Source organism: Mytilus trossulus, chromosome 8 (assembly GCF_036588685.1).
Source record: "Mytilus trossulus isolate FHL-02 chromosome 8, PNRI_Mtr1.1.1.hap1, whole genome shotgun sequence".
Classification (NCBI taxonomy): Eukaryota; Metazoa; Mollusca; class Bivalvia; order Mytilida; family Mytilidae; genus Mytilus; species Mytilus trossulus.
Genome location: NC_086380.1, coordinates 67301789 through 67327953, shown reverse-complemented (window position 1 = coordinate 67327953; position 26165 = coordinate 67301789). Strand labels below are relative to the sequence as shown.

General features: G+C 32.2%; 1 protein-coding gene across 1 annotated transcript; it reads left to right on the top strand.

Annotated features, from left to right (window-relative positions):
- Positions 1-1088: 1088 nt before the first annotated feature.
- LOC134682067 (low affinity immunoglobulin epsilon Fc receptor-like) lies at positions 1089-7237 on the top strand. The gene is made up of 5 exons (XM_063541670.1): positions 1089-1406; positions 1921-2024; positions 3043-3148; positions 4484-4706; positions 7125-7237. Exons 1-5 carry the CDS (start codon positions 1370-1372, stop codon positions 7150-7152), a joined length of 498 nt encoding a protein of 165 aa, XP_063397740.1. The 5' UTR covers positions 1089-1369; the 3' UTR covers positions 7153-7237.
- Positions 7238-26165: the final 18928 nt, after the last annotated feature.

The window sequence follows — 26165 nt, the reverse complement described above, 5'->3', positions numbered from 1 at the left end:
ACGGCAGCCATATTAAACTATTCCATGCCATAATTAAAAAGGGGGAAGGATATTAAAATCAAATGAGTAACGAATTGGTAACGAATAGGGAATAGGGAATAGGTAACGAATAGGGAATAGGGAATAGGTAACGAATAGGCAACGAATAGGGAATAGGGAATAGGCAACGAATAGGCAACGAATAGGGAATAGGGAATAGGTAACGAATAGGTAACGAATAGGTAACGAATAGGGAATAGGGAATAGGTAACGAATAGGCAACGAATAGGGAATAGGGAATAGGTAACGAATAGGTAACGAATAGGGAATAGGGAATAGGTAACGAATAGGGAATAGGGAATAGGTAACGAATAGGGAATAGGGAATAGGTAACCAACTTGACGCCCATTTTACAAGAAATCTATCAAAAATTTACCTAGACCACAAGAGCCACTGAAAAGTCGGGAATTAAGTAAACAAAAAATTCAGTCAGTCTAGTTTAAATCTACCGCGTTATTCCATAGATTAATGAATATTATACCATTAATGACGTTTGATGAGGTTGATGTAACGATTTATTAACCCTAAAGAGATATATGATATTCGGTGTAATTTTTCTCTTCCACTTGTTTTTTTGTTTTTAATGTATTTGTTTTTTGTAAACTTTATTGAAAATTTCCACATTATATGAAAATTAGCAACTGCAAAAGCACATGGTATAATAAGTATTAAAACAGTATCTTGACTTCTGATTACAGTTGATACAATGCTTTTTCAACCCAGAGATATGACCTCATTGGCCTTTGTGAATATCATATATCTGGGGATTATAAATACCTGCATCAACTTTATCAAGAGTCAATAACTGATATTATCAAAAATGATTTCCATTGAGAAAAACCAGAAAATGTATAGTCATATATAACGTACGTGTTATAAATGTTGAAATCTCAAAAATCATATCAGAATTACGGCCCAGGGAATTGCATGAATTACAGTACAGTACTATAGTCTAAGAAAATAGCCATCGATAAGGAAACATGTTTTTAGTGAATTAAGATCTTCTGTACATTATTCAACATACTGTAACTGGATTTAAGTATCATTCCGTTTAAAGTCGACATTACTAGTATTTGACCTACTGTTCCTGGTTTAGTATCGTTCCGTTTAAAGACATTACTAGCATTGACCTCCTATGACTGGTATTAGTAACTAGTATCATTCCAGTTACGAACACACGACCTTTATTTCAAACTACGGATGTCTGCTGTATCATCCTGAACTCCGCTCCTTGGATTTAACTTAGATTGAATCAAGATAAGTCACTGGGACAACTTATATATATATGTGACACGATAGATCTAAAGACCACAGAGATTATTTGGCGATCATGGCAAGTGTTTACATAACGTCTGCAGTTCTTTTGTGTAAGTAGCTTTAACGTTAGCATCGACTGCGATTCACTGATGTTTGAATGATGAACCATTTACTACCATGAGCTTTTAATTCCTTCCTCTTGTTTAGTTGAATATTTAGAGAGCAGCAGAAACAACAAAATTAAAAAAAAACAACAAAAAAAACCTTAGAGACAAACATGTCCGTTGTCGACAGTTCACACTTTTAATTTTTGAGAATGATGCATATGCTGTTCGTTATGAGCCAAGGCTCCGTTTTGAAGTGTCTAAGTGACCTATAATGGTATACTTTTATAAATTGTGACTTGGATGGAGATTTGTCTCATTGGCACTCATACCACTTATTTTTATATCTATTATATATGGCCATAGTGACAGATACGAAGTCATACATTGCAGTTGTATCAAAATATGAAATATGAATAATGCGCACCACGTGCACGCAATGTTCATTTCAATAAAACACCATGCTCAGTGGATTACACTACAATGTATCTGTATGTGTTTTTCTATTTTGTTATTTTAGCACTGGTAGGAGTTGTACTAAGTACATGTCCTTCTGGTGACTTGAGTTTTGGAGGGAAATGTTACTATTTTGGAAGAGATATTGAGAATGAGAGAAGAGGACATGTAAGATATCTGACGCAGCATTTATAATATTAAACATTATGGAGGCTAATATAGATGAGGGTGGAGGGGTGTCATTCATTTCTCTATTCTTTATTATTGGTAATCTTTTTTTTATTCCTTAATATGTTTTTGTTCCTTATTCCATATTCTTTATATTTTAGCACCCCCTAATTCTCTATTTATGTAATTCAAATATGTTAACATATAGAATGCCTTTTATTTTTTTTTATGTAAGACATGTATGAGTACATTAAGTATAGGTATAAATCCATGTAGTCCTAACAAGATATAAAATGTTTAATATTCAATTTGGTATCGTCACAGTTAGAAAACATGTCTCATAAACATTTTTAACCCCGCCGCAAATTTGCGCCTGTCCTAAGACAGGTGACTCTGGTCTTTGTTAGTCTTTAATGATTTATGATTTTAGTTTCTTGTGTATAATTCGGAGTTTAGTATGACGTCTATTATCACTGTACTAGTATACATCTTTTTTAAGAGGCCAGCTGAAGGACGCTTTCGGGTACGGGAGTTTCTCGCTACATTAAAGACCGGTCCATTAGTGGCCTTCGGCTGTTGTCTGCTCTATGGTCGGGTTGTCGTCGCTATGAAACATTCCCCATTTCCTTTCTCAATTCTATATATAGTTTTATGTACCTACACAGTTTATATCAGACTATTATAGTATAACTGGTATTATGATCATGTTTTTTTGCAATGTTTACTATAGTTTAATGATATTTTCGTCACATCATTACCCTATCATATTTTTCCGACAGATCTGCCCCAATTGACTGGATTCTATAAAGACAGTGCAGAACTGTTGACAAATATATATGGCCAAAGCAACAAGTATTTTACAAAATTCGTTAACGACGCTATACAAAAAGAAGTTGTGGTATGATTGCCAATGAGACAACTATCCACAAAAGACCAAAATGACAAAAAATGTTCCTTCTTAAAAGTTCGCTATCAAAGAGATGCATTTTGATAATAACAATAAAATAATTTTTTTTAGGAGATTTGTAAGGCAAGAGGAGGCCAATTAGCCAGCATTAATTCTAAAGCAGAAGATGATGCTATCATCCAACACATTGAAAGCATGAACTTGCCTTATAGCATAGGTACGTACTTATGTATGTGTATTTTCATATAACATACGGAGCACCTTCTATTTGAAGTCACAAAGCAAATGTTTAATAACAGACATATTAAAGATCATAAAGTTTCAACTCCTAAAGATTAAATTGACCTAGGTAGTCTTTCAGGTCGTTTTTGGTAAGAAATAATAAAGATAATGAAGTTCCAACTTCTCAAGATAAAGTTGACCTAGCATGCATATATGATTCTTGGTTTTCTTTTTGGGTCTATGTTTTGGTCATACAGAAATAATAAAGATAATGAAGTTCCAACTCATCAAGTAAAATTGATCTACCATGCGTTTAGATATTCTTTCGAGGTATGTTTTTGGTCATGTAGCTCCCTCGTATTCAAGTGTTTGTACACATTTAAATAGTGTTGTTTCATCGTTTCTGGCTAAAACGCTGGTATAAAAGAGCCTCGAACTGATATTTTTTTGTAATTAGATTTTCATTAAAAACCATCATGTTATTTTCATTGCACAGCATGGTAACGGAAATGTTTACCCTGTGGACACACTCTGTCTTACAGTCATACATATAATTTATTCATTACACGGAATACAAATGTTTTCTGGAAACACTAATTTCAGTATTTTTTGAATTCGGATTTGGATTAAAGTCATTATATTCCAAATTATTATGGCCTCATGGCCGTAGAGATAATTCAGAATTCATGCGATTTCCTCACATTTTGTTTTTTTATGCCTTGATTTGTTATCTTAATTGATCATGATATGTGAAAATTGGTAAATTACTATTGCCTAAATTGTGTGAGCATCATAATATTATTCAATGCTGTTTTTTCCAAATTCAAAAGTCTTATCTCATGCATTCGTTCTTAATGTTCTAAAAAAAAAACAGCATTCGTTTTTTTATAAAAAGGTACGTGCTCTTTAGGCATACATATGTCATTAAAAATTTTGAATCTGTATAAAAATTTTAAAACAAAAATGAAGTCAGAAATTTTATAGGGATACTCAAGCTCTATTATCATCTCACGTGGTATAAGTTGTACGTCATATTCTAAAGATTTATTCTAGTGCTTAGGTAAGTGCAACCTGAACTGATCGTTATGCTAAACACCTGATGACACTTTGTCTACCTTCATGTTCATAATTATAAATTATCTGTTAACAAAGCTTTTTTACCTCAGGAATAGATTACCTTAGCTGTATTTGGCAAAAAGTATCTATGATGAGTTAATATTCAGAAGATTGTATCTGAATTCAACTGATGCACCAAAGAAAGTGTTAATTATTTTTTCTCTTGTTTTCTTCTTATAAATTTTGATTGACATAATAATTTATGTTTTTTTAGCCGGCTATTTAATTGGAGCTCAAGATGAGATATCCGAGGGTACATTTGTATGGGAGGACGGGACTTCATTGGCATACAGTAACTGGGGACCAGGACAGCCTGATAACTATGTATCGGCAGAGGATTGTGTCACTCTTTACCGTCCTTTGGGTCTATTGAGTCACTATAAATGGGCCGATGTAAACTGTGATGTGGCCGTAGAGTTTTACATTTGTGAAGCAAGGTAAGTTTTAAATTAAACGACATACAAATTCAACTTTCAAGCAGTCTGAACCAAAAACTTTTCCAGCTTCTGGTCCGAAGACAATATTCCGCCCTTCTCCTTATAAGCCTTAATAAATAAATACATGCAAGTCCAAATAATATTTTAATAAGTCTGGGGCATCGGACTAGTGGTGATACAAAGAGAAGCGAAATATAACAGATGGACATTTGAACCCATAAGTGGAAAATAAACTGACAACGTCATCGCTAAAAATGAAAATGTCTTACAGACAAAGAATAGTACACTAGACAAAACATAGAAAATTAAAGACTGATCACCACAAAACCTACAACAAACTGGGATGAACGCAGGTGGTCCAGAAGGGTCAGCAGATTCTGCTTCACTTGAGGCACCCTTCGTGTTACTAATATTATTACACATCCGGTAATAAATCTCGTTCATTAGGTCACATTCGTGAAAACAAAATTGTTGTTAAGATAAAAGTTTCATTTTTTTCTGTCATCTGTGAAATATTTCATAACGGTCAACTAGTTCGTGATGGCGTCTGTAAACTTTACCTAGGAATGATTCTTAATTAACCACTTAGAAATCTTCTACACAAGAAAATGCCTGTACCAAATCAGGAATATGATAGTTGATATCCCTTCGTTTGATGTGTTTGAGCATTTGATTTTGCCATTTGATTAGGGACTTTCCGTTTTGAATTTTTTCTGGGAGGACAGTATTTTTAGATTTTACTTTTTATTATTTTTGTTGTATGCTCTTCAGACAATGTTATTACTTATGGTTAAACGATCGTCTATGTTTATTACTATTTGTGAATGATCTTCAAGGTTATTAATGTTGATTGACCTATCTTCGAGGTTGACAATATTGGTTGACCGCTCTATAATTTATATGTCACTGTTCGACAACGCTTACTGTTTTGGCTGACTTATCCTTAATGCTGATCTAATTTTGACTTGTACGATCTTAAATACTGGCTTAACTGATCTTTGATGCTAAAACTGTGGCTTGATTAATCTTTGATGCTAAAACTGTGGCTTGATTAATCTTTGATGCTTAATCTGTGGCTTGATTAATCTTTGATGCTAAAACTGTGGCTTGATTAATCTTTGATGCTAAAACTGTGGCTTGATTAATCTTTGATGCTAAAACTGTGGCTTGATTAATCTTTGATGCTAAAACTGTGGCTTGATTAATCTTTGATGCTAAAACTATGGCTTGACTGATCTCCGATGCTTATAACTTTGACTTGGCTAATTTTCATTTCTGACTCTTTGAATTAAATCATCTCCAATGCTTATAATTTAGCATTACAAATCGTTCTTCAGTTCTGACAATTTTGGCTTCACTGATTTTCAATGCTTTTTATTTTAAAACTTATCCATGACTAATCGATCCTTGATGATGATATTTTTGAGCTGACTGATATCTTGTGTGCGAATATCTTTGGCTTGTTTGAACTGCATTGTTATACTTTTTAATTTCCCAGATTTCACTGCATTGGATTAAAGCAATATAATTGTCAATTAAGATGTAGGTCCAATAAGACCCCAACTGAATGGTCCTACTTTATAGGTCAATTTGATTTGTCATTAAAATGAAAGCAAAAACAACAAAAACATTGAATAGGTAGAATAGAACCGGAAACAGAAGCTGAGTCGATAGGTATTTTCTTACATAATGTTTATTGAAGTAATTAACATATTTGACTTAAATGTAGTTGATTTATTCATTCTATACAAATAGAACAATCACGTAATAGAAATCAGAAAGAAAATTTGCAATGATCACGTAATAGAAATCAGAAAGAATATTTGCAAAAACTTGGGCCATTTTACCCACCCATCATTATATTCTATTAAACTGTTTGCGAATTTTTGAATTTGCGCTTTTTTGTAAATGTTAGTTTGTTTTGAGATTGTAACACAGGGATGACTGATGCAAACATAATTTGACGTTTTTACCTAATATGTATGTTTTGTTCACGCATCGTTGTAAACAACGGAATTTGATGCGACTGTCATACAAGTGAGATGTATAGCGCTATAAAACCAGTCTCAATCCACCTTTTTCTACATCTTAAAATGTGTCTGTACCAAGTCAGGAATATGACAGTTGTTGTTCATTAGTTTGATGTGTTTTATCATTTGATTTTGAAATTTGATAAGGGACTTTCCGTTTTGAATTTTCCTCGGAGTTCAGTATTTACTAGTATGTGATTTTATTTTTTTCATTGTCTTGAAATATTTGATGTACTGCTTTTGTGATTTCTTAAGTAAATGTAATTGTTTTGAATCTAAAATTGATAATGACTAATCGATTTATGGGATTTGAATATCGGTAAACTACTGTGACCTTAATTAGTCCTGAAATTATTTTGCACTAAAAAAAGGATAATTATATTTTCAGTGATGGAGGCGTTGATGTCGTCGGGTAAAAATGACACTTGTTCAGATGATTAGCTAAAGAGACGTATCTTTGTTGCTGAGAATTGATAGCAAATATAATACATTATACTAAATGAAAATAAATCCGATGTGAATAATACTTTTTTGTACTAGTAATAAAAAATATATCTAAATATGATTTATCATGAGCAAAGCATGTTGAATTAACACCAATGAAACATCAACCTATAAACATACCATACACAGAAGAATGGCACATGTGTCTCCGTAAATTTATGCAGTCTTCTCTTAAAAAAATGGCTGTTGAACTATTTTAGGTGACAAAACTATGAAAAGTCAAAACATTTATCGGTCAAATTTGATCTGGACCTGTGTTCTGTGATCCCAACTGTATGGGGTACAGCACATGTACACAAACAAGCCTGTCTTTCGTTCTTTTGACATACTCAGGTTTAAAAAAGAAAACACATACAAACACACACACTTAATATAAATTGTACAAAATAGTGTGAAAGATACTCTTACATACATGTTATTTGAGTCTTACATACTTATTACGTGACTCTGTAATTTAAAAGATTCCGTCAGTATTATATTGGTCTATTATATGTTATTATGATATATTTCTACTATGAATTACTATATACGTTGAACCACAAACGTTAAAATCATTCATTCGCGTAGTGGTATTAACTATTTTTGGATTCTCGTAAATTCTACCTATAACTTTTGGACTAGTTTTAATATTGGTCTATTTCTGTAATTTAACCTATAGCTGTACAATGTAACCTATGGGAATGCAACCCGAGTATAAGTCCCAATAACCGAAAATTATACCATAGCTATCCATGGTATAATTTTCACAATTATACCATGGTTTTGTTGTATAAGGAATTCAAAAGAAAAAAAGTCGAGACCTGGCCGCGGCCGCCTGAATTTTTTGATAGAAACAACAAAGTTAGTGTGGGGCCACTAAGCTAAACTGCCCGCTTTGCACCAGCTGAAATAAATGATTGCTTAGGGTGGGAATCGAACCCACATACACCAACTCTGTTGTCCTATATTTTAAATGAACCAAAATTCGCTCAGGACTAGAACAAACAAAAAAGGTTTAAAAATATGTTGATTTTAGGTTATCAAATGGTAAACTTCCTGTAGGCTTCACTGTACAGCTACATTTACACGAATCACATCTAACCGTTTGTTTGGCAAGGCGGGTTAGTTTTTAGGGGATAATAGGGGGGGGGGAGGCAAGGGAGTACGCCCCTTTTAAAAAAACTTTAAATATGGTAAACAAATAACCTATTTTATAATATTTTCAAATGTTGGCTTGCTTTACCCCCATCCCCACTTTAAAAGTGTTTGATCCACACCCGGTTTTATTAAACACTGCTGACATCTAGACTTTTAATGGGGCTATACTCTATGTTTGACCGTTAAAATTAGATAGCGTTTGTTTACTCTAAAACAGGAATATATATATACTTTAGATATGCTGATCCCAGCTCTAAATGAGCGATTTTTTCTTGTTTTTTTTCTTTAATTATATCGTCGCATGTCAATGAATTTCATCTAGAACATTTTGACATCCCATTTAATTAATGTACGCCATGGGCAAAAGGTGGATAGGAACTTTATCGTGACTCCGGGCTCGGGTGTTTTTAAGCTCGGGATTTCGGGATAGACCCTTTCTGGATCCGGGAATTTTTTTTCGAAATTCGGGGCCTCTGGATTTTGAGTTTAAAGCCCGGCAGTTCGGGACTTCGTCTTGTAAAGCCCGGAACTCCGGGATCAAGACCCATCCACCCTCCCTCATGGACTTCTGGTTTAAAATTAAAAGTGGAATAATTCATACAACTCTCAGACAGATTCTTTTGAAAATCACTAATATAAAAAAATTAAAACATTTTGAAAGCAAATAATAAAATTAAAAAAACCTACCATTTGCAGTTCAATTGTACGTAAGTTTGGGATTGCAGCAATCTTCCAAAATATCAGAAATCTGTACTAGAAAGTTCTTGTGTCCTTATTCAGAACATCTATTCGTCACCACTGTAAAGATGCATCCGTCGCTGTCGAAAAATATTTTCAAACTGAATACCCGCTGTTTCTGAAGCCCGCACTAGTTTTAAAAAGTAGGCGGAGCCTTAAGTGTAAGGTCCGAAAAGGGTTATTTCACAGATTCTTATTAAAACCATTTCGATGTAAATAAACAAAAATATATGAAATACACAATTTTTAACAGTGAAAGATACAATAGGTTAAAACAGATATTTCATATCTTTTGGACAGTTTTGTGGTGTTTCGTAAATTATACCATAGTTTTTGTTGAAACCCCTCGACAACCTCACTCGACTTCGTCTCGTGAGGTTAATGCCGAGGGTTTCAACAAAAGCTATGGTATAATTTACGAAACACCACAAAACTGTCCAAAAGATATGAAATATCTATAACTTATTCTTACATACGGTTGATTTTTTAACCCTGTATGCTAACATTGCCTATGTAAATTTTAAAACTGTTTGTATGTACATTGAACGACAAATTTATGTGACGTATAAAATTTTCTGACGTCAGACACTCAAATCAATTAATGTGTTCGTAGCTATATATAGATAGAAGATGTTTTTGTGTTCGGTTAAATTGTCCCCTTTTAAAATTGTTATACGATGATGACTGATGTACCCAGATTTTGACTATTTTATTAATTGTGACTGTTTATTTAACGCATCATGTAAATATAACGGAATTTGATGAGACTGTTATTAAAGTGAGAGGGTTAGCGCTATAGAACCAGGTTTAATCCACCATTTTCTACATTTGAAACTGCCTGTACCAAGTCAGGTATATGACAGTTCTTGTCCATTCGTTTTTGATGCGTTTTGTTATTTGATTTTGCCATGTGATTATGGACTTTCCTAATTGATTTTCCTCTGATCATGAGTTCAGTATTTTTGTGATTTTACTTTAGACACACCAAGAATTAGAGAACGGAAAACAATACTCACTAAGATCAAAAACACTAAACATGTATAAGAATTATCTATTGCACACTGTGATGTGACAATTATTTAGAAAGACCAAATAACACAGAAATTAAATTTATGGTATTTTTGAGAAAAATAAAAGGAAACCAAATTCCTTTCATATGTCCGAAGAACCTTTATCAATACCGCCCATTCCGGTTATTTGAAAAACATGAAGTAGTAGAGGAACCGACACGGACTTGAATTCGGGGGAAAAAGTTGATATTTAGCCAAATATTTATCTTCTTACGCATTAGCTTCAAAAAGTAAAGGAGTCGATCGAAGTATAATACGGCGTCTTTCCTGTTGTATTTTTAAAACACATCTTTATTGCACGCTCAAATAAAGCAGGGTAAAAAAAGATGATTTTTCCGCGTTATTTTGAACTATTTTCAGCTGCATACTACTCCACCACCACAAATAGAACTACTTTTAAAATGCCCTTATAGTTTATGAAGTTCAAGAGCAACTGTATTTGCCAATTTTGTTCACAAATTATTTTTTTTAAGAGGTAAGTTGTGAGATTTGACTACCGAAAAAGCAGTGGGGTATTCCTAGTAAGTTGGGTAACGTCAATTAAGGCTGTTTTTAACGTCATTTGTACCAGATTAGATATTTACAAAAAACATTTTTCTGAAGCTGGATAATCGATAGACAATTTAAGACATTAAAATTTCATGAGGTATTTCGGTAATTTAAAATTTCCAAATTGCTTTTCCACCGCTCAACTATTTAAAAGAGTTCTTTATAATACATTACACAGCGGAAGAACAATTACGCGGTATTGACGTCAATTAATAAATAGAAATACCCGAGTTTATTTCTTTCTACAAGTACATATTGCATTATTGAAATATTTCATCAAGCAGATTAAACATTTGTATTTGTCTTTATGTTACAACGTTTTTGACCTGGGCCATAATCGAAGACAAATAATATTTGCCATTCGCATCTTATGTAATAACTTTGTCGCTAAAATATAAAAAATATAAAAATAGTTGAATGCGCAGAGGTTAACATTGAACCTTCATTTCTCACATCATACTTATATTTCAATTTTACACTCTTAACAAAAGAGGGACGAAAGATGCCAGAGGGACAGTCAAACTCATAAATCGAAAACAAAACTGACAACGCCATGGCTAAAAATGAAAAGGACAAACAAACAAACAATAGTACAATAGCACAACATAGAAAAATAAAGAATAAACAACACGAACCCCACTAAAAACTAGTGGTTGATCTCAGGTGCTCCAGAAGGGTAAGCAGATTCTGCTCCACATGTGGCACCTGTCGTGTTGCTTATGAGATAACAAATCCGGAAAAAAGTGTAATTTGGTAGGTCACATTTATGAAAGGGAAGGGGATTGTAGTTACGACGTAAGGAACATATCCGATATCATTTGTGAAACGGTTATTCCATAACGGTCAACCAACTCGTGTTGACGTCAATAAAATTTACGAAGGGATCATTTAAACTTTATCATTTGATAAGAGTCATATGTGATTTGCTCAGAGTGTCTTCATTAAATTAACGCACATATCAATCATACTGTCAGTTGTTGTCAATCTTGTCTATTATTTTGCATTTCATAGTTTTTAAATTGATTTTAGTAGTTCTTCAACAATTCATTTTACAATTTGATGTATTTGTAAAAGGAAGTACATTCCCTTGTTTCTTATGTTACATGTTCTTTTGGTATTTTTCGTTACTCTCTTACTTTTCTTGACATTTTAACCTTGTATGTTTGTTTGTTTTGAAAATATAATTATAATTTCATTTTATCCGACTGCCATACAAGTGAAAGGTTAACCTAGCTATAACACTAATCCACAATTTTGTACATAAGAAAATGCATGTACCAAGTCAGATATATGCCAGTTGTTTTCCATTCATTTGATGTATTTCAGCTTTGTTTTATTGGGAATTTCCTCGGAGTTCGTTTTTAGCTCACCTGGCCCGAAGGGCCAATTGAACTTTTCTCATCACTTGGCGTCCGGCGTCCGTCGTCGTCCGTCGTCGTCCGTCGTCGTCCTGCGTTAACTTTTACAAAAATCTTCTCCTCTGAAACTACTGGGCCAAATTTAACCAAACTTGGCCACAATCATCATTGGGGTATCTAGTTTGAAAATTGTGTCCGGTGACCCCGCCAACTAACCAAGATGGCCGCCATGGCTATAAATAGAACATAGGGGTAAAATGCAGTTTTTGGCTTATAACTCAAAAACCAAAGCATTTAGGGCAAATCTGACATGGGGTAATATTGTTAATCAGGTTAAGATCTATCTGCCCTGAAATTGTCAGATGAATCTGACATTCCGTTGTTAGGTTGCTGCCCCTGAATTGGTAATTTTAAGGAAATTTTGTTGTTTTTGGTTATTATCTTGAATATTATTTCAGATAGAGATAAAGTGTAAAAAGCAATAATATTCAGCAAAGTAAGATCTACAAATAAGTCAACATGACCAAAATGATCAGTTGACCACTTTAGGAGTTATTGCCCTTTATAGTCAATTTTTAACCATTTTTCGTAAATCTTAGTAATCTTTTAGAAAAATCTTCTCCTCTGAAACTGCTGGGCCAAATTATTTGAAACTTGGCCACAATCATCATTGGGGTATTTAGTTTAAAAATTGTGTCCGGTGACCCCGCCAACTAACCAAGATGACCGCCATGGCTATAAATAGAACATAGGGGTAAAATGCAGTTTTTGGCTTATAACTCAAAAACCAAAGCATTTAGAGCAAATCTGACATGGGTAAAATTGTTAATCAGGTGAAGATCTATCTGCCCTGAAATTTTCAGATGAATTGGACAACCTGTTTTTGGGTTGCGGCCCCTGAATTGGTAATTTTAAGGAAATTTTGCTGTTTTTGGTTATTATATTGAATATTATTATAGATATAGGTAAACTTTAAACAGCAATAATGTTCAGCAAGGTCAGATTTACAAATAAGTCAACATGACCAAAATGGTCAGTTGACTCTTTAGGAGTTATTGCCCTTTATAGTCAATTTTTTACCATTTTTCGTAAATTTTATATATCTTTTACTAAAATCTTCTTCTCTGAAACTGCTGTGCCAAATTGATCCAAACTTGGCCACAATCATCTTTGGGGTTTCTTGTTTAAAAAATGTGTCCGGTGACCTGGCCATCAAACCAAGATGGCCGCCACGGCTAAAAATAGAACATAGGGGTAAAATGCAGTTTTTGGCTTATAACTCAAAAACCAAATAATTTAGAGAAAATCTGACATGAAGTAAAATTGTTAATCAGGTCAAGATCTATCTGCCCTGAAATTTTCAGATGAATTGGACAACCTGTTTTTGGGTTGCGGCCCCTGAATTGGTAATTTTAAGGAAATTTTGCTGTTTTATATTGAATATTATTATAGATATAGGTAAACTGTAAACAGCAATAATGTTCAGCAAAGTAAGATCTACAAATAAGTCAACATGAACGAAATGGTCAATTGACCCCTGTAGGAGTTATTGACCTTTGTAGTCAATTTTCAATCTGCTTCCTTTGTTTAATATTCACATAGACCAAGGTGAGCGACACAGGCTCTTTAGAGCCTCTAGTTTTTTTTTTACTGTTTACTACTGATCTTAATAATGAACGGACATAACGACGATGCATAATCTTAATCTGCTAGAACACGGCCTTTTAAATTATTTAAAGCATAGCTAGTAGTATCATAGACCTTCAAATCGTTTGGTTTGGAAGTGGCTTCGAACGCATTTAAAAAAAATATACAACTATGATATTCTATGTTTATGTTTTATTATCAGAAAGGGAGGGATTCCACCGAGAATAAGTCAATACAATACACTATTGAACTTTTGGTAGGGCGTGTGAAATAAATTCATTAACATCCTACGGAAAGCCAAACAGGACATAATTAGGACAATGCTTATAACATGTTCTTACTGAAAGTACAAACATTGATTTATATATGCCAATCACTTACTTCCAGGAACATGCAAATGCATATGTGAAATATTTTTGTTTAAAATATCTACATTCTCCAATAAATCAAGCATAAAGTAATTCACGACAGCATGTTACGGTGAGTGTAATATCTTTTCGTTGAGAATACATTGATTTGATCTCTGTATTATCAAAAGTGTGATTTGAATCATTTTTATGTAAATAAAATAAATTTCTATATTTTTATGGAAATTGTACTTTTTTCAGTTAATCGTCTTGAATAACAAGAATAAAGAATTATTTACATACTTACATTTTATCAGGAAAATTACTAAACAAATGGCACCATTAGTATTGTATCAGAAAGCAATTTTAAGTGATAACTCATACGAAGGATTAGAACAGAGGAGATAAGAAAATATATAGTGCATTTAGGAGGTTCGCTGTTTTTATTTTTGATATTTACCAGATATTTTAAATTACCGGGTTTTAATAAACAAAAATGTTCCCGTTACGTCGTCGAATATTTTGCTTGAAAATCACTGTACAGAGTTTCAGACAATAGGAATGTGGTCCATTAGTTAATTTAATTACAATTCGAAAGAAATAAAGACTCTGACAAAAAATAAGTTATCATCTGTTTCCTTTACAATGCATTAATAACAACAAAACACTTACTTGTATCTGAAAAGGTTGGTTATTCTATGTTATTTTTAACATTTCAGCTTTTATTGACTTGTTTGGCGCTTTCACAAACTTTGTTATCATAAACAAAACAACTAAAATGGCACGTTTAATGATCAAAACCACTTGAATAATTAGCTCCTATGGAACTGTTTCGACTTCCTATTAGTCGTTACAAAAAGAATAACAAATTGATTGATTGATTGATGGTTGCTTTACGCCGCATTAGCACAACATGGCTATATCGCGGCGAAGGAATAACACATAGAAAAAAAAGAATAACAAATTAAAAAAACCTAACACATTACATGTATCTTCTCCCAACCCTACTGTGTTTGTCACGAGCTGATACGATGTTTTCTCTAGCTCCAAATTCATTCATATGAATAATTGAGTATTTGTGCAATCGTCTCTCCCTTTTTGCCTTGTAACATATCTGTTCTATTGAAATTCGCGAAAGAATCTACAGATTGTCATTAACAATTGTAAGATTTTTACACTTGTACGTTTAACTTTCTTCATAATGTTTTGTTTCAATTTTATAGTTGAAAATATTTTTGTGATGATTTGTGATTATTTTGTTTTTTCAGCATAACATGTTTATCCTTATTTGGAGTGTTACTGCTTTTTCAAACAAAAAAGACAGGTAAATTCTTAATTAGAATTAAACAACAGCATGTCCTAGTACGATATTCACAATTAAAAATGATTTTCTAACAATGTTTCGAGCCCTGATTACACAATTCCTTATAATGAACATCTACGAGAGCAGTTTGATAATTGAAAAAAAGAGAAGCACAAGAAGAATCAAATAAAAAAAAGGATGCACAGAACTTGTAACAGCAATTTCTAAGTTAACCTCGGATAAAAATAATCATGCAGTCCAACAGAACACTTATCAAAACTACAAGGGTTTCACATATTTAAGGCAGCTATCTCGCAGAATTCAGCATGTTGAAATATATAATATAAGTCGATGAGATACCAATCTAAACACCAAAAACGTTAAACGTAAACAATGGACACATATCTACACGATATACCAAATATTAAAACCCCCCGGAAACAGACAAGCTACAAAAAATATAATACATAGAGATTAAGTTGGCATTATATAGATTTGGCTTTCTTTAAATGTTTTGGTCTTTTAACACATCTGGCTTTAAAACTATAGACTTTAAGCATTCACGATCAAATAGTTATCAAAAGTACCAGGATTATAATTTTATACGCCAGATCAAAGTGCATTTTTCATTAACCGATTGTTTTAACCACTCAGTAGTCAGTACTACGATACTGACATGGTTTATACAATTTGCATTTGAACTCATAAAATATTATTAACTAAGGTTTCAATTCCCTCATAGTGGAAGATATTAGCAAGCAAAATCGAGGGAATTGTGCAAATGATGATACAAGCATGAAAATTACCACAAAGCAGTATCAGGCAAAGTTGAAATTATAGGAATTTTTTATAACCTTTTTTTTGTCATATACCTTTACAACTGTTTCGGTTTCAATACAACCCTAGCTTTCGAATATTCAGCTCTGAGTGATACGGATGAAGTTAAATACAGAAAAGCGCATTGAACGCATGCAAATTACACAGAGTTGTTTTTAATCTTTTTGTTTGCTTGTTTATCATGTTTATACTTAGGACATATCCCCATACATTTATATAGATATACATAACCATCAGATTTTACATAAAATTATACTATCAAATATCACACGTTAATACATTCCATTGATATCAATTTTACAGATAAAGAACATATCTGTTAGATATGCAAAAACTGGAGACCCAGTTGAGCTATCACGTCGTTTCACCTCACTAAGTACCACTTTTATTTGGAAGGGACCAAAACATTTAACAACGTACAGTATAGATCTTGTAATAAACGAAGATCTGGAACAAAAGGAGAACATACTAGTAACGAATAACTTTCACGATTGGACATTACATTTTACGGATATCGAATTTTGGGACCGATAACGAGGGTCTTTACAAATGTGACTCTGTTGTTAATGGAAAGCTAACTATTTACAAAGTCGAAGTAAAGTCTGCAGGTAAATTAATTTTAAAGCTGTAATTAAATTGTATTGCCGATGAGCAATGTTCAGTGGCCTTTTTTAATAGTAGTCATTACATACGATAGCTAATATTTTCATGAAATAAAAAGAAATGTTTTAACAATTATCTGTAGTGTTCTAATCTTTGAAGAAAAGAAGGCGGCAATTTTTTTTCTGCATGTTTTTAATTCATAAAGCCAAAGATACAAGTTTTAATATTCATTCGGAAATTATTGTTAAAGTATATACAATGCAATTACCACAAAGAATAAACAATGTAGAAACCTATAAACCTTGGTTGGTTTTGCACTAGTTACTCAATACACTTTCAAGTATTCAGTGTTTCTTTAATTATTGAAACGATATAGGTTTGAGCTTGTTTCGGGCATCTGTAGCTTTGTGATCTTAGATATTTAATTATATGTACTTGTTCTTGTTAGAGAAGCATATTCTTAGAATAGTAAATGAAACGGGCACAGGAGTAATACTTGGTAACGGAGGAGCAAAGGTCACACTAGAATGCAAAGCAATAACAGCGCTTCCATTTGTTGATATTCACTGGACAACAGAAGGACACATTCTGACATTGTCTGAGTCATATACCTTCACACCTTTTCGAAATGACCATAAGAGAAAACAGACAAAGTATACAACCTTTTTTACAGTGTATGTAACTGATTACTTTACTATAATAGTAGATTCCAACCTGAATTATCAAAACTAGATGCGTTTTTTGTCTCGAAATATGTCTAGTTAAGAGTTTAGGCTTCTTTGCTAGATGTGAAAAAATACCTAGTGTAAGTATATATTCCAATGTTGACTAATCGTAATTGTATTATACCGCTTCGAACATGTCTTATTAATTTACATATCCAGTATAGAAAATCAAGTAATAAAGAAGCAATCATTTACATATTCATTCATTCTTCGGGAATACTGAAAGATTGTGCGGTTACTCAGTGCGTGCAGTGATACATTATTAGTTACATAGTGTGCTAGTGACCTAGTACGATATATATTGTGTGAGTAATTCCATATGAAAATTCGAGCTTCATATGGAATTACTAACACAATATATATCGTATTAGGTCACTAACACACTATGTAACGAATTTATCTTATTATACAAAAAAAACAAATGCCAGCAATTACCACTTGTTAGCTAAAGATGTGTTTTATTATCTTATTTCAATCTTACATAATATATTTCGTCGTTTGTTGAAACCTGTTATATTTTTCCCCAACACTCTGTTGTTTATAAGACCCGCCTTCTAACTAATATGGAATATACACGGTCTACAATCGGTTGCTTTAATGCCTTTCAACATAAAAATGGTAGCCAATATTTATTACTTTGGAATTTCATAAGGCATATTTCGTTAAAAGTGACAAACAAAAAGGTAAAACATGCTACACAGAAGAACAAGTGGTCAGTATGCGGGAGTTTCTTATCGACAACATATTTGTTGAGTTTGGAGGTAGCTTTTTCCAACAACTTGTCGGCATTCCTATTGGAACAAACTGTGCGCCTCTTCTTGTCGACCTCTTCTTATGTTCATATGAATCGGAGTTCCTTCAGACACTTGTCAAAACAAGAGGATCAGAGAAGCCAGATTATTTAAGTTCACTTTCAGATATATTGATGATGTTCTTTCAATAAACAACTTTTCTGATTGGGTTCCATGAATATATCCCCCAGAACTAGAAATTAAAGAAACAACATACACGGCTTCTCCGCCTCATTTTTAGACTTATATCTCGAATTTGACTTACACAGTCATCCCAGTACCAGAATCTATAATACACGAACGAGACGGTTTTACTTTTTAAATCCCCCAACCTTAGTAGCCATAAACCAACTTCACCTGCATATGGGATATTTATTTGCCAACTTATTCGATATCCAAGAGCTTGCAGCTCCTACTCAGACTTTGTAAAACGCCATCAATGTCTGAGTAGAAAGTTGATGAACCAGGGGTATGTCAAAGAACGTGTCGTTTTTTTTCTAAAAAAGTTCATCGGAAGGTACGAAGATCTTGATGATAAATATTCCGTATCAACTTCACAAATAATACATGATGGTCATGATGTGTAGATTCTGAGTACTGATGTTGTTTATCATCTTAACGACGTGTTTTATTGTTCTTTCATTTGTCTTGATATGATATGATATTGTTCTGTTATATGACATTATGATATATTTTTATTATGAATTACAAAATACGTTGAACCACAAACGTCAAAAATTATTCAATCACGTAGTGGAATGAATGTTTTGTGGATTCTTATAAATTCTATATAACTTTTGGACTATTTTAAATCTCGGACTATTTCTGAAATTAATTCTTACATACTTCTGATTTGTTAACCCTGTATGCTAACATTGCCTATGTGATATTTTAATTTTTTTTTGTATATACATTGAACGACAAAATATGTGACGTATACAAATTTTCTAACGTCAGACACGCGAATCAATGACTGTGTTTGTAGATAGATGTTTTTGTGTTCTGTTAAATTGTTCCTTTTAAAATTGTTACACGATGATGACTGCTGTACCCATATTTTGACTATTTTATTTATTTTGTCTGTTTAGATCACGCATCATTGTAAATATAACGTAATTTGATACGACTGTCATCAAAGTGAAAGTTTTAGCGCTATTAAAAGAGGTTTAATCCACCATTTTCTACATTTGAAAATGTCTGTACCAAGTCATGAATATGGCAGTTCTTGTGGATTTGTTTTTTTAAGTGTTTTGTTATTTGATTTTGCCATGTGATTATGGACTTTCCGATTGGATTTTCCTTTGAGTTCAGTATTTTTGTGATTTTATTTTTTAAACAGTCATATTTCTAGAAATTTTTAGGAGGTAAGATAAATTACGTTACAGCCTCGTCAAAGGGTTTTAAGTTGGTCGATCATGATATATCTTCCTATTTTTAAATATCGACCCTCTTGTATTGTACCAACATTTTGTAGTCAATATATTTGCGTGTATACAGTCACTCTCATTACTCAGAAGGAATGACTGTGATATTTTTTCTGTCTATTCGAAATAGCGTAAAAAATGTGATGCACACTGAATAACGCGCGTAGCGGGTTATAAATAGTGTGCACCACATTTTTTATGTTATTTCGAATAGACAGAAAAATTATTACAGTCATTTCTTATAATTTAATTCTTAATTCCATTTTAAACCGGAGTAAATCATGAAAAAATATTGATGACGTCATGGTCACATGACAAAATTATGTTTATGGGCTGATAAACAAAACGACGTCAGCCAATCACGAGACACGTTACATTCAAAATTAAATTATGATTTGTTTGTTATCAACGTTTTTTTTTTCTGAAATGTATGTGTGATTCTGATAAATAACTAGATTGTCGGAATCATAAATTTGGCAGTACAAAGATTGAATCTATTTTAGAAAAGCCAATCTTATATTGTCAAGTGTTTTTTGCTTATTAATCTTTTAAATATAATTAAACAGTTAAATTATCGCGTATTGTTCCCGCTCTAATAACATTCCTTTTTGGCAGTTAGTAGATAATACCCACCCAAAGCAGAAGAAATTTTCCCTCTAGTTTCAATCTGATTAAATCTAAATGCTATGCCCTAGTGTCACGAAAAAACATAGATGAAATTTAGATGTTTGTCATATGTACACAATAAGCAATATCCAAATGCATCAATTGTATGTTACTACGCTGATGTGATTTAAATGTATGTGTCGACAAAAAAGATGTTTTGAAAAAGCACTCCATACTTTAGTTTCTTAGCAAATACTCTAAATGGATTTAAAACCGAGATTCACCCACTATTTTCTGCCTGTACCAAGTCAGAAATATGACAGTTGTTGTCATTCATGACATTCTTGTTGTTGTTTCATAAAGTCTAACGTTTGATTTTATCCGTTTTTAATGGACTATCCCCGTTTCTATTTTACATTGGAGTTCGGTATTTTTGTTTATTCTTTTTAAACGATAACCAAAAACGATGGTCGGCTATATGCATTTACATTCAATTTCTTTACGATGCTCTCATTAAAAAAACCTAATAATTAAGAAAATACCGAAAATCTATTATCAATTAAGTTTTTTTCTATCCAGGAAATGATTTTCAATATCAAAAAGTACCAAAACTAAATTGTACTTTTGAAAACTTGTTAGAGTTTGAACTAATACTTAAAGTATGTACTACCCCTACCTTTGCGTTTTGCCTGCGTTAGAATTCATTTGTCACCACAATAGTATATTTTTACACTGATAACAGTCTCAAATTATGTCTCTATGAGATGAAACACAGAATTTATATTTGGGAACCAGTATGTCAAAAAATCAAATTTTCTATGTATATTATATATCTCTCCAAAGAGGCGTTGTTTGAGAAACAGCTGTTTTTACAAAGTGCAACCTATAAAACATTGAATTGTTACCATTTACCCTAACTTGTATTTGCAGAGAATCGTATTTATCTAACAGAATGCATAGAGTTAGAGTTATCAGTTTCAGTTAGACTAAGCTAAACAGATTTAAAAAAAAACAAAAATTCATATCACATTATTGAATGATGTTTCTCAATGTGTTATAAGTCCAAGATTGAAAACTATAATTCCGTAATTCCATGATCTTTTTATCATTTACTTCAAATAAAAAAGTGCATACTTATTTTATATCCTTGTATTAACAGCAACTAGGACATTTATATTGAAATATAGTTGTATTAATAATTAGTTAGTTGTATGAGTAATTAAAAGTTCATATAATTATAGAGGTTTCTGGCTGTTTCTTTTCAGATAAAAATCTAAAAAGAATGATAAATTAAAACCTACATAAAACGTCATTCAGTGAAATATAATCCCACTTTGAAACGAGAAGAAAAACTATTGAATAAACTTTAGTTTCATTTGTATGCCGTCCTTTTTTCTTGACATAAACTAGCCTAAAAGCAGAAAATGAAATTTATCAATGCTGTAATTGAAGAGTTTCCTCATCCAACTTGGGATTAAACGGTCGCAAATATTTGTTTAATAGCTACGTTGCCAGTACAATTTCATTGTTATTTTTGAAATATTTATTTTATTTTGTTTATGTTTAGTTATAGAAAACGTATAAGAATGCCTTTTATTAACATTATCATTTCCAGTTTTTATGTGTCAAACAAACAAACAAATCAAACATTTTTGAAGAAACAATGGTGAAAATTTAATCAATGATTAACGGACCTCTTTTAGGGGTAATTTAAAGGTCCCAGAGAAGAAACTTCACAGAGAACAATAGCTATTGTATTTATTAAATGGGGCAAAAGAACTGACAAACGTTTATAAAGAAATGACTTTGTTACATTCGGTTCATAATAATTATTTTTCACGAGAATACTATATATAGGATTGGCAATTCTTTTTTTGTGTAATCACGTGTTTAATTTTATGTTTTAAATGAAAATATATTTGTTAAAACACTCTCAGTTGAAAAAAAAGAGATTCCAGGTTCATAATTTGTGTACGCCAGACATGAATTTCTTCAACTAGAGACTTACTTATCAGTAACGCTCTATTCAAAATATAACAATACTCAATATAATTACTTATATGATTTTTTTTTATCTTGTAGCAACGCCTGTAATATTGACGCCGCAACACCCGATCTGTAACATTTCGTCACATATAGATCTTGAATGTGCGATAACATTAGAAGAACCAACATCGAGCTTTTCAACTATGTGGTTACATCAGATAAATGAAATTACATTAAGAACATTCTCTGGAATAAAGAGGGAGAACTGCTCATTTATCCAAATATCGTTTTGTGATAACCGAGACGCAGGGGATTATGTTTGTAAATGGTGTACAACAAATAAAGAATATTCGGCTAGTGTTCATGTTACTGTTTGAGGTAAGAAAGAATGAAGGTTAGGTTTGATTATACCAAATGCAAAAATTACGGTTTTAGTCATACGAGAGGAATATGTTGATATAACATTTTGCTAAGTTGATGACATTTCAATCAATGTCTTTCTTAAGTGCAGAGTCAAAACATAAATATCATAAAAAGCCAATTATTGAATTGTAAACAATATTTGATTTTTCTTAAAGAAGAATTTGATTTTAAATCTAAAACACATGAGATAACACATAGCTAAAAGGGTAAAAGAGCAGTATGTCAACTTTGGCTCATCTCGGTTTACAATAGTTTTTTTGCAAATACAATATGCTCTACAACCCCTACAGAAAGGTATTATTTGAAAAAAGTTTAGTTAACCTTAATAATGACAATAATAAATGATATGATATAGTAAGAACTAATAGATAGTATCATAAGCAAGCAAAGATAATTCTTTCCTTTGTATAGCCAGTCAAGGTCGTTGAAAACATCCATCATAAACATCTGCCTTTGATATAAATGTGGAATCAATTTCAAATATTTGTAATAATCGTCACTAGGTGCACTCTATACTATAACTATTGAAAATGTGGTCACGGAACTACAATTCCAAAACTACATCTGCATGATCTGAGTGCATTTTTGAATGATTTTTATTTCATTTGAAAACGGAAACATTACAATAAAAACTTTCATCATATTCGCTCTAACAATATCCCTGTTCATCAAAAAACGCGTAAAGAGAATTTCTAGAATTATAAATTTTGACCTAACCTTCATGAAGAAAATCTATATTTTCTGTTGGATGACATGAAAAACATTTAAAAAGCTTTTAAGTCTTAACAAAAAACACAACCGCAAGAGAGATAGGAAAGACAATTACAAATTCACAATACTAGTATCATTGAAAGAAAAAACAACACACACCTTACCTAAATATATAAATAATTAAAACAACAACTCCATCGCGAAAACATTCAAAATTACAAATAAAAATACATTACACCATAGGTGTCTATGTTCCGATATTTAAATATTACCATCAATAAAGATCTTGAGGAAATGAATTGTACCTTTCTCAGCGTCCTGGATGCGACCTTTAACAACAATTGTAGCTAAACATTTACAATAATGTTATTATTTTTTCGAATTCATATCTATCTTTTTCAGTCATGCATTACCAATTTTATTTCAGAATTCGAATACTGTAAAGTGGATCATTCGCTTAATTCGTGACTATCATTAAAACATGAAAATTACTTCTGAACGATGGTGTTAATACTTTGATTTACCTTTTTTAGATCAACCAGTCATAAGTAAACGATCAGTAACTACTACGAAGGATTAAGTGTCGCTTTTATTGTATTTTCTGTCAGATCCGACGCCAGAATCAATAATATGGTACCAAGATAACAAAGTGATACCCGTTTTACCCAGTTGTTTCACCAAAGTAAAATTGAACACGAAATTCATATGAAAACTGTCAAACAGAAAGGTTTTCTTACGTCTTTAACTATACATAATTACGATAGTGATGGAAGTGGTCGACATGTCTACAGTTGTCAAATACAGAATGCTTTTGGAACGATGGCTTCCGAATTTGGTAATACAACCAACTTTTATTTAAAAGTTTCAAATCAATCGGGTTGGTATTTATTTTCCAACATTTGAGTTTTACTTTAGTAGTTGAAATGATACACTTTCCAAATGTTATACGCATTTGAACCTGCAAAGACTAAAAATGTGTTTTAATTACGATTTTCAATATATGAAAAAAGCATCTTTCACTTTTCTGTTCCAAGTAGTTATCAAAGGTACCAGGATTTTAATTTGATTCGCGTTTCGTCTACATAAGACTTATATGTGACGCTCAGATCAAAATAGTTATAAAACCAAACAAGTACAAAGTTGAAGAGCATTGAGGAACCAAAATTCCAAAAACGTGTGCCAAAGGTTAACTATGCCTAAGGCATATCAAAGTTTTGTAAACAGGAAATTTATGACAAAATAAATGACCAGGTGATTGATATTCATGTCCGAAAAAAAGTAACGACCATATCATCCTGTTAATAAATATCGATTTATAGAACACATTTGAACTAAACAAAACTTAATGAAAAAACAACAAACCATGAATAGACGTGGAAAGAAAAAAAACAACAGTAGAAAGATTAATACTTCTTCTGGAAAGTGTCTTGATAAAAAATATCAATGCATTAATTTAATTTAAAAAAATTATTTAAGTAACATATCTGTTGAAATTGGAGGTAGACACATTTGATCGAACCGTGCGCCTCTCCTTGACGACTTCTTCTAATTCTATACGAATCAGAGTTACCCCAGACACTATTCTAAAATAGGTAGATTAAAGAAGCCAGGTAATTTAATTTTACATTCAGATATATAGGTGATGTTCTCTCAATTAATAATCCAAATTTTTCTGATTGGGTTCCAAGTCATGAATATGACAATTGTTGACCATTTGTTTGTTCTTTTGCCATTCCATTAGTGACTTTCTGTTTTGAATTTTTCCTGGAGTTACGTATTTTTGTGATTTTACTTTTTGTTGCAGATAATTTCCACGTACGACTTATCTACTATGCAGCAGGATCCTTAACTTTTGTCTTTTTCGTGGTCCTAATTTCTGGTGCTGTTTGTAAAATATGTCGGAACAAAAAAAGTTTGTAATATTTTTGTATAGCGAAGTAAAGTAAGAAGGGTATATGAAGAAAAACGTCTACAAAGATTAATCTAGCACTATTATCAAAAGAAACAAAGCGTAAAAAGTCAACAACAGTTTACAAAACACTGAATGTAAAAATAAAATAATGAGCAATTTGGACCTCACGGGCATTAACAAAACTATGAGGTGTTTTGGAAGGTAAAACGTTGAAACTGTTAATTGTGCAGATACTATAATTAAGAAATAATTCATGGGGGCTTGAATATATCGTGATTTTACCACGGGTTGGCCCTTTAAGACAAATATTTTACCCTGAGCGATAGCGAGGGGTAAAATATCGGCATAAAGGGACAACCCGTAGTAAAATCTAGATATATTCAAGCCCCCATGAATTATTTCGATTCTAATAGGTCAAATACGGCAATTCTTTTGGATCGAAGCGCTCTAGGTGGAGGCAAATATTTTCCATTCCAATAAATTAACGCACTTTTAAATTGACGTAAACGAACGGAGCAAACTGAATTAGTGACACGCTTAAAATATTTAAAATAACGTTTATAGATAGTTTTTAATTAATTTAAATCATAATTCACTTACATGTCTTAAATTTTTAAACAAATGTTGCTTATAACACATTTTAGCATCGTTTGTTTACGTTACCATGTTGTGATGATTTTCGGATTTAAAAGCGTGTATTTTCCCGTAAAATGCTCATGTTCTAACGTCATCGTTTTATGACGTCGCGAAACTCATTC

Excerpts from the sequence above, each read along its gene's own strand:
- LOC134682067 (XM_063541670.1), top strand. The coding sequence starts at position 1,370 with ATGGCAAGTGTTTACATAACGTCTGCAGTTCTTTTGT. Across the intron at positions 1,407-1,920 it reads AACGTCTGCAGTTCTTTTGT|CACTGGTAGGAGTTGTACTA; the intron begins GTAAGTAGCTTT and ends TTGTTATTTTAG. Across the intron at positions 4,707-7,124 it reads TTTTACATTTGTGAAGCAAG|TGATGGAGGCGTTGATGTCG; the intron begins GTAAGTTTTAAA and ends TTATATTTTCAG.